This window comes from Canis lupus, chromosome 33, assembly GCF_011100685.1.
Source record: "Canis lupus familiaris isolate Mischka breed German Shepherd chromosome 33, alternate assembly UU_Cfam_GSD_1.0, whole genome shotgun sequence".
Lineage (NCBI taxonomy): Eukaryota > Metazoa > Chordata > Mammalia > Carnivora > Canidae > Canis > Canis lupus.
This window is the reverse complement of record NC_049254.1, coordinates 31,952,988-31,965,851: the sequence shown is the minus strand read 5'-3', so window position 1 is coordinate 31,965,851 and position 12,864 is coordinate 31,952,988. Positions and strand designations below refer to the sequence as shown.

Below are 12,864 nucleotides of genomic sequence, written 5' to 3'. Positions count from 1 at the left end.
GAGCAAATGAAACACGACAGTTCAAAGCCTTTGGGAGGTAGCAAAGGTGTCCCTACGAGAGAGGGATATAGCAATACAAACCTTTCTCAAGAAACAAGAAAAATCTCAAATACACAAACTAGACTCACACCCAAAAAAAGCTGGAAAAAGAACAGCAAATAAAGCCTAAACCTAGCAGAAAAGAAATAATAAAGATTAGACCAGATGTCAATGATAAAAAACAACAACAAAAGAAAATAGTAGAACAGATCAACAAAACTAGGAGCTGGTTTTTTAAAAGAATTAACAAGACTGATAAATCCCTTGCCATATTTATCAAAAAGAAAAGAGAAAGGATCCAAATAAATAAAATCATGAATGAAAGAGGAGAGATCACAACCATCACCAAAGAAATACAAACTACCACAAGAGAATATGATGAGTAATTATGTCAACAAATTAGGCAATCTATAAGAAACAGACAAATTCCTAAAAACATATGAACTACCAAAACTGAAACAGGAAGAAATACAAAACCTGAACACACCCATAATCACAAAAAAATTGAATCAGTAATCAAAAATCATCCAACAAACAAGAGTCCAGGGCAGATGGCTTCCCAGGGGTAATTCTACCCAACATTTAAAGAAGACTTAGGGATCCCTGGGTGGCACAGCAGTTTGGCGCTTGCCTTTGGCCCAGGGCGCGATCCTGGAGACCCGGGATCAAGTCCCAGTCCCACGTTGGGCTCCCGGTGCATGGAGACTGCTTCTCCCTCTGCCTGTGTCTCTGCCTCTCTCTCTCTCTCTCTCTCTGTGACTATCATAAATTTAAAAAATAAAAAAAAATAAAAATAAAATAAAGAAGACTTAATACCTATTCTTCTGAAAGATTCCAAAAAATAGATCTGGAAGGAAAACCTCCAAACTCATTCTAGGAGGCCAGTATTTCGTTGATCCCAAAACTAGACAAAGACCCCACTAAAAAAAAGAATTACGGACCAATACCTCTGATGAACACAGATGCAAAACTTCTCACCAAGATACTAGCTAACAGGATCCAACAGTACATTAAAGGGATTATTCACCACAACCAACTGGGATTTATTCCTGGGTTGCAGGGATGGTTTAACATCTGCAAATCAACTAATGTGATACACAACATTAATAAAAGGACCATATGATCCTCTCAATAGATGCAGAGAAAGCATTCGATAAAGTACACCACCCTTTCTTGATTAAAAAAAAAAACAACCTCCACAACATAGGGATAGATGGAATATAGTTCATCATAAAAGCCATACACAAAAGACCACAGTGAATATGCTCCTCAAGGGAAAAACCTGAGAGCTTTTTCCCCTAACATCAGGAATATGACAAGGATGTCCACTCTCTCTGTTATTCAACATAGTACTAGAAGTCCAAGCCTCAGCAGTCAGACAGCAAAAAGAAATAAAAGGCATTCAAATCGGCAAAGAAGTCAAATTCTCACTCTTCACAGATGACATGATACTCTGTGTGGAAAACCCAAAGGATTTCAGCAAAAAATTGCTAGAACTGATTCAGGAAAATTCAGCAAGGTGGCAGGATATCAAATCAATGCACAGAAGTCTGTTGCACTCTCATGGACTAACAATGAAGCAGCAGAAAGAGAGATCAAGGAATCAATCCTATTCTCAATTGTACCAAAAACCGTAAGATACCCAGGAATAAACCTAACCAAAGAGTTTGTAAGAGATATGTACTCTGAAAACTACAGAACATTTATGAAAAAAATTGAGGAAGACACAATGAAATGAAAAAACATTCTATGCTTGTGGATTAGAAGAACAAATACCGTTAAAATGTCTATACTATCCAAAGCAATCTACACATTCAATGCAATCCCTATAAAAATACCACCAGCATTTTTCACAGAGCTGAAAGAAACAATCCTACAATTTGTGTGGAACCAGAAAAGACCCCAAATAGCCAAAAGAATGTTGAAAAAGAAAACCAAAGCTGGAAGCATCACAATTCCGGACTTCAAGCTCTACTACAAAGCTGTAATCATCAAGCCTGTATAGCACTGGCACAACAACCAGACACATAAATCAATGGAACAGAATGGAGTACCCAGAAATGGACCCTCAACTCTATGGTCAACTAATCTTCAACAAAGCAGGAAAGAATATACAACGGAAAAAAGTCTCCTCAACAAAGGATGTTGGGAAAACTGGACAGCCACATGCAGAAGAAAGAAACTGGACCACTCACGCCATACACAAAAATAAATTCAAAATGAATGAAAGACCTAAATATGAGACAGGAATTGATCAAAATCCCAGCCTTTTTGACCCCAGCTGCAGCAGTGTCTTGCTAGACACATCTTCAGAAACAAGGGAAACAAAAGCAAAAATGAACTATCTTGGGACTTCATCAAGATAAAAGACTTTGCAAGGCAAGGAAACAGTCAACAAAACTAAAAGGCAACCTACAGAATGGAAGAAGATAATCACGAATGACATTATCAGATAAAGGGCTAGTATTCAAAACCTATAAAGAACTTATCAAACTCAACACCCAAAAAAAAAATCCAGACGTGAAATGGGCAGGAGACATGAACAGACACTTCTCCAAAGACATACAAAAGGCGCCTGGGTGGCTCAGTCCGTTAGCATCTGCCTTCGGCTCAGGTCACAATCCCAGGGTCCTGGGATAGAGCCCCGCATCCAGCTCCTAGCTCAGCAAGGAGTCTGCTTCTCCGTTTCTCCACTCTCCTCCCTGTTCACGCTCTCTCTCCCTCTCTCAAATACATAAAATCTTTAAAAAAAAAAAAAAATGGCTAAGAGACACACAAACAAATGCTCAGTATCACTCGGCATCAGAGAAATACAAATCAAAACCACAATGATATCACCTCACACCAGTAAGAATGGTTAAAATTAACAACTCTGGAAACAACAGATGTTGGCGAAGGAGGATGAGTGGAAAGGGGAACCCTCTTACAACTGCTGGTGGGAATGCAAACTGGTGCAGCCGCTCTGGGAAACAGTATTAAGGTTCATAAAAAGGTGAAAATAGGACAGCCGGGTGGCTCAGCGGTTTAGCGTCGCCTACAGCCCAGTGCGTGATCCTGGAGTCCCGGGATCAAGTCCCATGTTAGACTCCCTGCATGGAGCCTGCTTCTCCCTCTGCCTGTGTCTCTGCTTCTCTCTCTCTCTCTCTGTGTCTCTCATGAATAAATAATACAATCTTTAAAAAAAAAAAAAAGGTGAAAATAGAGCTACCCTACAACCTAGCAATTGCACTGATATTTATCCAAAGGATACAAAACAACAGGGGCACATGCAACCCAGTATTTATAGCAGCAATTTCCCCAATAGCCAAAATATGGAAAGATCCCGGATGTCCATTGACAGATGAATGGATCAAGATATGGTTATATTTACAATGAAATGTTAGCCATCAAAAAGAATGAAATCTTGCCATTTGCAATGATGTGAATGAAACTAGAGGGTATTATGCTAAGTGAAATAAGTCAGTCAAAGAAAGATAAATACCATATGATTTCACTCCTATTTAAGAAACAGATGAACATGGGGGTAAGGGAAGGAAAAAATAAGATAAAAATGAAAGGGAGGGAAAGAGACTCCATTATAGGAAAAACTTGGGGTTATTGGAGGGGAGGTCGGTGAGGGGCATTAAGGAGGCACTTGATGTAATAAGCAGGGTTGTTGTTTTTTTTTAATTTAAATTCAATTTGCCAACATATACTACAACACCCAACACCCTCCTCACTGCCTGTCACCCAGTTACCCCATTCCCCCCACCCACCTTTCCTTCCGCAACCCTGTGTTTGTTTTCCAGAGTTAGGAGTCTCTCGTGGTTTGTCTCCCTCTGTAATTTTCCCTACTCAGTTCCCTTCCTTTCCCTTATAATCCCTTTCACTATTTATTATATTCCACGTATAAGTGAGACCATATGATGATTGTCCTTCTCCGATTGACTTATTTCACTCAGCATAATACCCTTCAAGTCCATCCATGTCAAAGCAAATGGTGGGTGTTCATGTCTTCTGATGGCTGAGTGATATTCCACTGTGTATATAGACCACAGCTTCTTTATCCATCATCTGTCGATGGACACCGAGGCTCCTTCCACAGTTTGGCTATTGTGGACACTGGTGTTGTGAACACTGGGGTGCAGGTGTCCCAGTGTTTCATTGCATCTATATCTTTGGGGTAAATACCCAGCCCAGTAGTTCAATTGCTGGGTCATAGGGTAGCTCTAAGCACTGGGTGTTATGTGCAACTGATGAATCACTAAATTCTACCCCTGAAACTAATACTATAATACTATATGTTAATTAAATTGAATTTAAATTAAAAAAGTAAAAAGTATATGGAGCTCAGATATGAATATGATAAGTAGAACCGCTGGATCGAATACACACTGATGTATAAAGATTTGAGTTTAGTGTTTCAGACTGAACATTTACGGTTAAGATACTACTATCCTAACTGCTTGAAATTTAATTTAAAAACATTTATTTCTGGTGAAATTAATTCCAACAAAAACTTGTATTAAATACACATATACCAAGAAAAAATAAACTAATTTGACTTAAAAATGAAGCAAGCAACCAATGGGAAAATTAAGTGGAAGAGAACTGTGTCCAATTAGCCAACCGTATACAAAATAAAACATATTTTAACATCTCTGAAATTGAGATGGATCTTTATGGCATGGATCACATCACATAATAGTAGTGTTTGGTTATGTGGAAACATTCCATTGATATTTTGTGGTAAGATCAAGCATCAAGGCATCTCAGAGTCAACAAAACATGCTACCATACAAACTTAATTACAAAACCAGTGTTGTTGTTGTTGTTGAAGACCCACAAACAGGACACTAAATCTACTGAAAATCTGTTCAGCTGGAGAGAAGTTTTAAACAACAAAGATGATCCATCCTATTTTGCTTTACTCTTGTAAATTATTCTCTGTGGGCCTTTTGCAAATTAAATTTAACAAATATTGGGATCCCTGGGTGGCGCAGCGGTTTGGCGCCTGCCTTTGGCCCAGGGCGCGATCCTGGAGACCCGGGATCGAATCCCATATCGGGCTCCCAGTGCATGGAGCCTGCTTCTCCCTCTGCCTGTGTCTCTGCCTCTCTCTCTCTCTGTGTGACCATCATAAATAAAGAAAAAATTTAAAAAAATAAAAAAATAAATTTAACAAATATTTACTTTGGGCTATCAGAAGATGGCCAAACACTAACCTAGCCATTCATCCTCCTCCCTTTCAAAACATTAATACACACAGACACACACACACACAAAAGAAAGAAATAAACCTACAGAAGCAAACAAAGTTAGAAAAGGAAAAGGATTTCAAATATAAAAGTAAAAGGTAAAGTGAAACATGTTGATGGATGGAAGAAAAAGTACCCAGAATAAAAAGCAGACATTCAGGAGAGGTACATTTCTTAACAGCCAGAATAGTGGAACTAAGCACAAAAACAAAAAAACAAAATCAAGGGTCACTGTGTAGAGAGAGAACTACCTACCTGAGAGGAGGAAGGGCTGCTAATGTGAGGGTCGGCACTCCAGAACGCAGCTCTGCCTGGGCAGGCACAGTAGGAGCAGGTGAGGAGAGGAACCTAAAAGGCTAACCCCGCAACTCTGGACGAAGGCACACATGCTCAAGAGACCTCACCTTCAGTACACAGGGAGCTCCCCCTGGTCAGCCTTCCCTCTCCGGGGAGACACAACTCCGGAAAACAGACTAACTCGCTACCGTCAGGAGAAAAACCTGACTGCAGCTACTGAGAATTATCAAATCAAACCTTCAATCTTACATACAGAAGTACCACAAAGATGTATAATGAAAACCCAAAGCATGAAGGAAAAAGACCAAGCGTAGGGAGGGGAAAAAGAAAACTGGCCCAGGGAAAATAATTCAGAAGCCAGAAGGAACTTCAAAAACAAACTTATTATTGCTGTGAAATGGTAACCAGAAAACATAGCAAGCACTCAAAATCATCAACATCAAAACAAATAAAAAGCTGTAAACAAATTTATGTGTTTGTATACATGTGTGTGAGAACACAGAAGTAGAAAATGGAGACAAAAGTACACTGAACACACAGGGCTATATTTTTCACCCATGATCAACAAATTGTTGCTGCTAAAGATCATCTTACTGACTCGGGCTTACTGCCCCAAGTCAGGGATAGCTGGTTTCTGTTATAAACATAAAGCAGGTACCTGAGCAGATCATCCTCTTTTATAAAGGTGTTTGAGTTAATTTAACTAAAACAGACACTTTTTTACACAATTATAAATCTTTTTCCAGTGACATATCTTTAGAAATTACACAGTTCCCTTTATGGTATGAGATAATCCTGTTATTAAAACACCTAGCAGAAAAAAAAATCTCCTTCTGTAAGGTAATTTTTACAACTATTTTCCTTAAAGTTACATGTGCTTCAAAATATTGAACTTACCCATCCAATGGCTTCAAACATTTTCAGATCAAGTGGATCACCAGAAAGCACTCCTTCAATCTTTGTGAGTGAATGACAAGTAGCCATACAAGCAACAAACTGAGACTTTACCAGTACCTCGTTGCAAACATTTTCTTCTGGCAAAAGAAAACTAAATAGAAAATGCACTGAATTAGATTCATAAATCCCAAGACAATAAATATTTCAACCACACTCCAGTTTCATAAATATTAATAGAAATAAAATGTTATCATTTCTGCATATATTATTTTCACTATAGTTTTTAGCATTCAAAAATATTTCCCTCTATGTAAATTATACATAACTAAAATACTATATTATCTAAGATTGTGAATAAGTATGCCAGACAAACCAATATAGAAAATACTAGATACCAAATTAAAACTTCTGCCTGAGGGCATATGATAGGTAAGAATACATAAAATCTCTTTTGTAAAAACACAAAATGAACGTGTAACACGTAATGTTTTAAATGTGAAACGGAGCTCATAAGCAAGAAAAGGAAATTTTCAAATGCCAGAAATGGAAGGAGAAGAAAACCAGGAGCGTGAACCTGCATGATGCTGACTGCCGAAGGAAAAGGAAGAAGGCAAGGGAACCATCTCAGTACCCTAAGGCCCCAGGCTTTAATCCCCTCACAGGAACAGAACACAGAGATCTGGCCAGATACGAAGTAGGGAGTTCAAACTGAAAGGATCTCTTTCACCCAAGACAGCCAGTCCTCTTGAAGAGCATCCTTGGAAAAGGAATATACTAAATAAAAGAATGGAGCATCTCAGAAAAAGAACATACTAAAAATAATTTACCTACAGATCCAAAGGCAAACTACCTTTTCCCCCAAAGTTCTGAAAAAGTTAGTATCTGTATCATATTTACAATGCACTAGGCACAGTTCTAGTAACTTTACACGTATGTGACTCATGTCCTCTTTACACCATAGAAGAGGTTTTATTATCCCCATTTTATAGATAAGGAAACGGAAACAGAGAGTGAGAAGTAAGTTGCCACGGTTACACAGAGCATTAAGTGACAGAGCAAGGATTCAAACACAGGAGGTCTGGCCTTAGGGCCCGAACTCTGAACCACTATACCACTCAGGATAGGATCTGGGTTTGAATACGTGCTACTCCAAGTCCAGAAATCCTCAGGTTATGAAAGTAACATTGAAGCTCATGTGGCACCACTACCACCACTCTCGGCCAAGCACAAACTCTCCAGAGAGGAGTTCCCACAGCACAGCCACAAAGAAATCTTACAGAAAGATCCTGCTAAGCCTAAGTCCATAATTTAAACATGCACTGGAAAACATTCCCATGACTCAACAGACACAACAAGACAGAATTAGAATCCCATAAATTTGAGATAATAGAATGGCAATCTGGAAGAATGCAAAAAGAGGCACTTTTAAATTAAAGACTTAGACAAAGAACAAGACACCACGGGGGGAGAGGAGGAGATGTGACTTGGAAAGAACCAAAGGCAGTTTCTTGTCTAACCGATGGTCAGGATTCCCAGATGAAGAAAACAGAGTGTGGAAAAGATCATAACAGAGTGGGGAAAAAAGCTCCTATTTTTCCAGAATTTATGAAAAGCATGCGTCTTTGGAATCAAGAAGCAAATGAGTCCTGCACAAGTAAAAAGAAACTGCAGAAATCAAGGATAAGGGAGTATTCTTAAAACAACAATAAGGAAAGGAGTCAGGAGAAATGTAATCACACCGTCAAAGCGCTGAGAACAGCTGACACCCTGGATAGATATGCAACTACACCGTCCTTCAAAAGTGACAGCAAAATGGAAGAATCACTAACAAATGTAGCTGCAGAAGAGGGCAATGCAGTCCAGGGGTGTGGGGCAGAAGCAGCAGTGGTTAGCAAAGATAGTCCTAAACCTAGGGAAATCTCAGCCTGCGGATGGTATAAAACCCAAGTCCTAATCCTAAAATATTGTGTAACAAATACATCTAAATAAGGGTGGGGAATAATCAAGAAAGTACTCTATAGTCCACGGGTTTCCTGGGGGTTTAGAAACCCAATAAAAATACCCATGAACTTTAGACTCTAAATATGATCACTAATAATTTAAGGACAAGCAGTAAAAGATTAAAATGAATAAATTCTGAGAAAATGTGTGAAAATATGGAAGAGAAATTGAGAAAATGTGTGTGTGTACTGGAGTGAAGAATGGCAGAAATAATTTCCAATATAACTGAAATTACAAATGTGAGCACAACGGCACAGAAAGATTAAAAAGCAAAGCGATGGAAAAGACTACACACTCGGCAAACATTAGACCAAAGAAAGCTGCGATGTGTAACTATAAAATGTAAGACGAAACGGAACTGAAGGCAGGATGCATTAGGAGGAAGACATAAGATCACAATGTGACATTCTATTGGCTAAGATATAACAACTCTGAAATCACATGAACCACACAATATTCTCTCCAACTGTAAACCCTAAATCCCAAAGACTTCTGAAAGGAAAAAAAAAATGACACAAACACAACTACTAAGCCATTAAAAGACAACAAAAACATAAAGACGAGATACACCGTTGGAATATTTTTGCAATGCATAGTACTGAAAAAGATTACCACCTGAACAAAATAAAAACGACGAACACAACCAAAAGTTCTGTCAATATATAAACTGACAATATACAGAAGAATGTTAAATAACAATCCTTCCTAAAATGTGAAAGTAAGATCAGCTTATCAAGTAACAAGGGAACTGCAAGAGCCACAATGAAAGACCGTTTTGAATCTATCCATGTGGCAAAAATGAGAAGTCTGACAATCACTTACAGGGCGGTATCACTTAGTAACTAGGCAGTCCCTACTAAACCTGTAGCCATGCAGGTGCTATATAACCCAGCACAGACATCTTCAAGAAGCTAGTTTACTGAAACTCAATCACATGTTCACAAGATGTGTATAACAATTGGAAGGGGACATGAAGAAAAAAATAAAACTGCTCCCTAGAATATATATTATGGTTTAATCCCATCATGGAATACTACACAATACTTAAGATTATGAAAGCAGCAAAAACACATAAACAATATATCAGTCACATATGTTTATTTACAGATAGGTCTTGTTTACAGACAGATGTAGAAAAAATATAAAAACATGCAAAGGTAATAGAACACAACTTCAGAATGATGGTAGGAACAGATTAAGACTTTAGCACTATCTGCAATATTTAAATCTCTTAAACGAGACCTGAAACAATTATGGCAAAAGGTCAACTGCTTAATCTTGGTGTTGGGTACACAGCTGTCATATTACTTTCTATATGTTTTAATGTTTCATATATTAAGACATCTAAGAAGTAATAAATATCAAATCTAGCTAATATTTACCGTGTATTTTCCACTCGTTGAATCCCCCAAAGATCTAAACCATCTTCAGTAAGAGTTCCAGTCTTTAAAAAAAAAAAAAAAAGCACACATGTACAAAGTATGAATAATGCTTCCAAAAAACAGAAATCACAAAAAGTTATGCTACATATACATAATAAAATAGGATACAGCTGTCAACAAAGGAAACTAGTAAGATCTCTGTATATTGATGAGGAATAACTTCCAGGAAATAATTAAAGTTAGGGAAAGGGTGCAAAACACCCTTCTTCCATTATGGTTCCTCTACGGGCAGGAGGAACATACTTATAGAACCATATGTTTATGTGTTTGTATTATCAAAAAAACAGTCGAGCAATACACCAATTAATCTACCAATCAATAAAGGCCTACCTAGGAAGGAGACAGCAGGACAGAAGGAGCCAAAAAGAGAAGAGGAAAAAGTTAAATGATATCAGGAGGAAGCAACTGGCTAAATCCAGGATGCAAATGACCTGGTTTCTTCAATAAGATGATTCGGGACAAAGGGCAAAAAAAAGCAACTGCTATAGTCAATTTGTAACCAATGCAATCGTTATTTGGTTTCTGACAGAAAAAACAAATTGCAAAATTTGAGACACTTTTTGTGACATACAGGGAAATCTGAATATGAACTGGGTATTAGATAATACTAAAGAATTGTTAATTTTGTTAAGTGGAGTAAGATAATGGTATTGCAGTAATCTTCTAGAGATAAAACAGAGGTACATGGAATGAAAGCATGTCTGATGCTGCCACCTTCAAAACGAAGGAAGCAGTTAAAGTAAGACTGACAAGATGCCTACGTCTTAAAGCTGAGTGAGGACTTTTCATACTTGTATCTTTTCTCCACTTTTGTGACTGCTGAAAAATTTTAATAGTAGTATCTCCCCAAAAGGCATAAGCGAAATTTTTCTAAACAGAGAAGTATGAAATGTAGTCATGGGGTATAATTATTTTTTTAAAGTAATCTGTACGCCCAACATGGGGCTTGAACTCAAACCCCAAGATCAAGAGTCGCACACTCTACCAACTAAGCCAGCTACAGACCCCAGGACAGGACAAAAAAAAAAAAAAAAAAAAAAGACTCACATTTTTTCCCCTCAATAATGAAAATGCAAAAAAAATCACATATCTATCATATTGGTTACCAAGTAGAGCTTGATGGGAGGTTTTCTGGCCAATGTTTAATTCTCAAAATAAAACTTTTAAGAAAACTAATTCCAGGAGAAGGAAGGAAAACCCTTTGTTTAAGAAGCAAGGAACATTGCACACAGGTACATCATTTGTCATCAGTGACCTTCATAATTTTGAATCATATTCAATAAAATCATACAGCAAACTTTCAACTAAGCGGATATACCAATAAAATTCCAGTAAATACATCGGTATGGAGCTTACTCTGTTAAAAACATGAAAGATCAGATAAGTCTTTACTACTACTCTAAAGCATAATTCTGGATGTGAATGATTAGACAATTGCAGATTTGAGCAAATAAGCAATATCTAAGCATTAAAAATTGAAAAAGCAGTGAGAAGAAATATATATAAATGATGCATGTGCCAAGAAAGTTGAAAAAAGGAGTATTAGAGGAACATTAAATAATGTGTGCAAATTGGTTGATAGAGAACACATTCAGAAAACCTCAATCTAAATATTTAAAAGCTACAGAAGTAACCTTTGAGAATGATTATGAAACTGAACCAACCTTGTCAAAGCAAACAAGATTCAGCTGTCCACAGATATTTATCCTTTGGGGACTAATACAGAAAATACCAATTTTTTTCAATCTTCTTTGGGCATACACAATACCAGCAGTCATCGCAGCAGGAAGTGCAGGTGGCACAGTAATGGTAATGATATCCAGAGACTCAATAATTATTACCCCAATTTCTACCTACAATTAACAGAAAAATAAATGTCAGATCCCTCCCCCTATCAAATATTTAATAATACAATGTGGGTATTTCTCCAGTAAAGAATCCATAAACTGTTTTCAATTTTATAAGCGTGTATATAGTTATATCCATCAACCATTTACAATTCTTTTCCCTTCAGAAAACAGTAAGTTCAGTGAGCTGTCAATGGACTGTGGAATGAAAATTATTTTAAAAGGAAATTTTCGGGATATCTGAGTGGCTCAGCGGTTGAGCATCTGCCTTTGGCTCAGGGCCTGAATCCGGATCGCGGGATCGAGTCCCACATCAGGCTCCTTGCATGGAGCCTGTTTCTCCCTCTGCCTGTGTCTCTGCCTCTTTTTCTGTGTCTCTCATGAATAAATAAATATTTAAAAATAAGTAAATAATAAAGGAAATTTTCTTTTGAAGAGCTCTACATGTGTCACAGGCTACACACTTCAAAGTTCAATAAACGTCTGCAGATACTCTTATCAGAACAAGCACCATATTATGCCCATCTCTAAAGGGCATAATATGAAAAGAAATCTGACAAGGTCTCTTAGAAGAATCTTCGAGTAAGTAATCACAAATAACTGTATATTCCAGAAGTTAAGAGAAAATAAAGTTTTTGGTGAGTATGTAGTTGCCCCTCCCTTTTTTAGGTCACAAGAGAGCAAGAAAAAGACCACCTAGCCCAGAGCTGTCCCAAAGAACTTTCTGCTATGATGAAAATGTTCTATATTTGTACATTATAAAATAAGTCTCATATAGCTAACTTAAGTTAGATCAAAAGTTTAGCTCTTCATTCTCATTAGCCACATTTCAAATCCTCAGAAGCCACATGCCATCATTAAGACTCAACCCTTATTAAAAGTTCCATGTACATACCTTATTTAAAATGCTATTGATAATAGTGTAGATAAACCCAATGCCAGCCACTGCCACAAGACACAGTAGAAACAAGTAGGCATCTCTGTAGAGTTTAAAATCAGTTGGTTTGGGATATAGTATAGAGCGAACAAGCTGTCCTTTGGAAGTGCTAAATCCTTTTAAAAATTTAAAGAAGAAAATGACTGTATTTTTGTAAGAAAATGAGA

General features: G+C 37.4%; 1 protein-coding gene across 5 annotated transcripts in view; it reads right to left on the bottom strand.

Annotated features, from left to right (window-relative positions):
* The window catches only part of ATP13A3 (ATPase 13A3), a 94,881-nt gene that overhangs the window by 39,840 nt on the left and 42,177 nt on the right, over positions 1-12,864 (bottom strand). For all 5 annotated transcript variants that reach the window (XM_038583237.1, XM_038583239.1, XM_038583238.1 and 2 more), the window contains 4 exons: positions 12,656-12,813; positions 11,578-11,766; positions 9,854-9,915; positions 6,471-6,621 (listed from right to left, as the gene is read on the bottom strand). In XM_038583237.1, the coding sequence (XP_038439165.1) occupies positions 6,471-6,621; positions 9,854-9,915; positions 11,578-11,766; positions 12,656-12,813 (560 nt within the window). The remainder of the gene's footprint in view (positions 1-6,470; positions 6,622-9,853; positions 9,916-11,577; positions 11,767-12,655; positions 12,814-12,864) is intronic.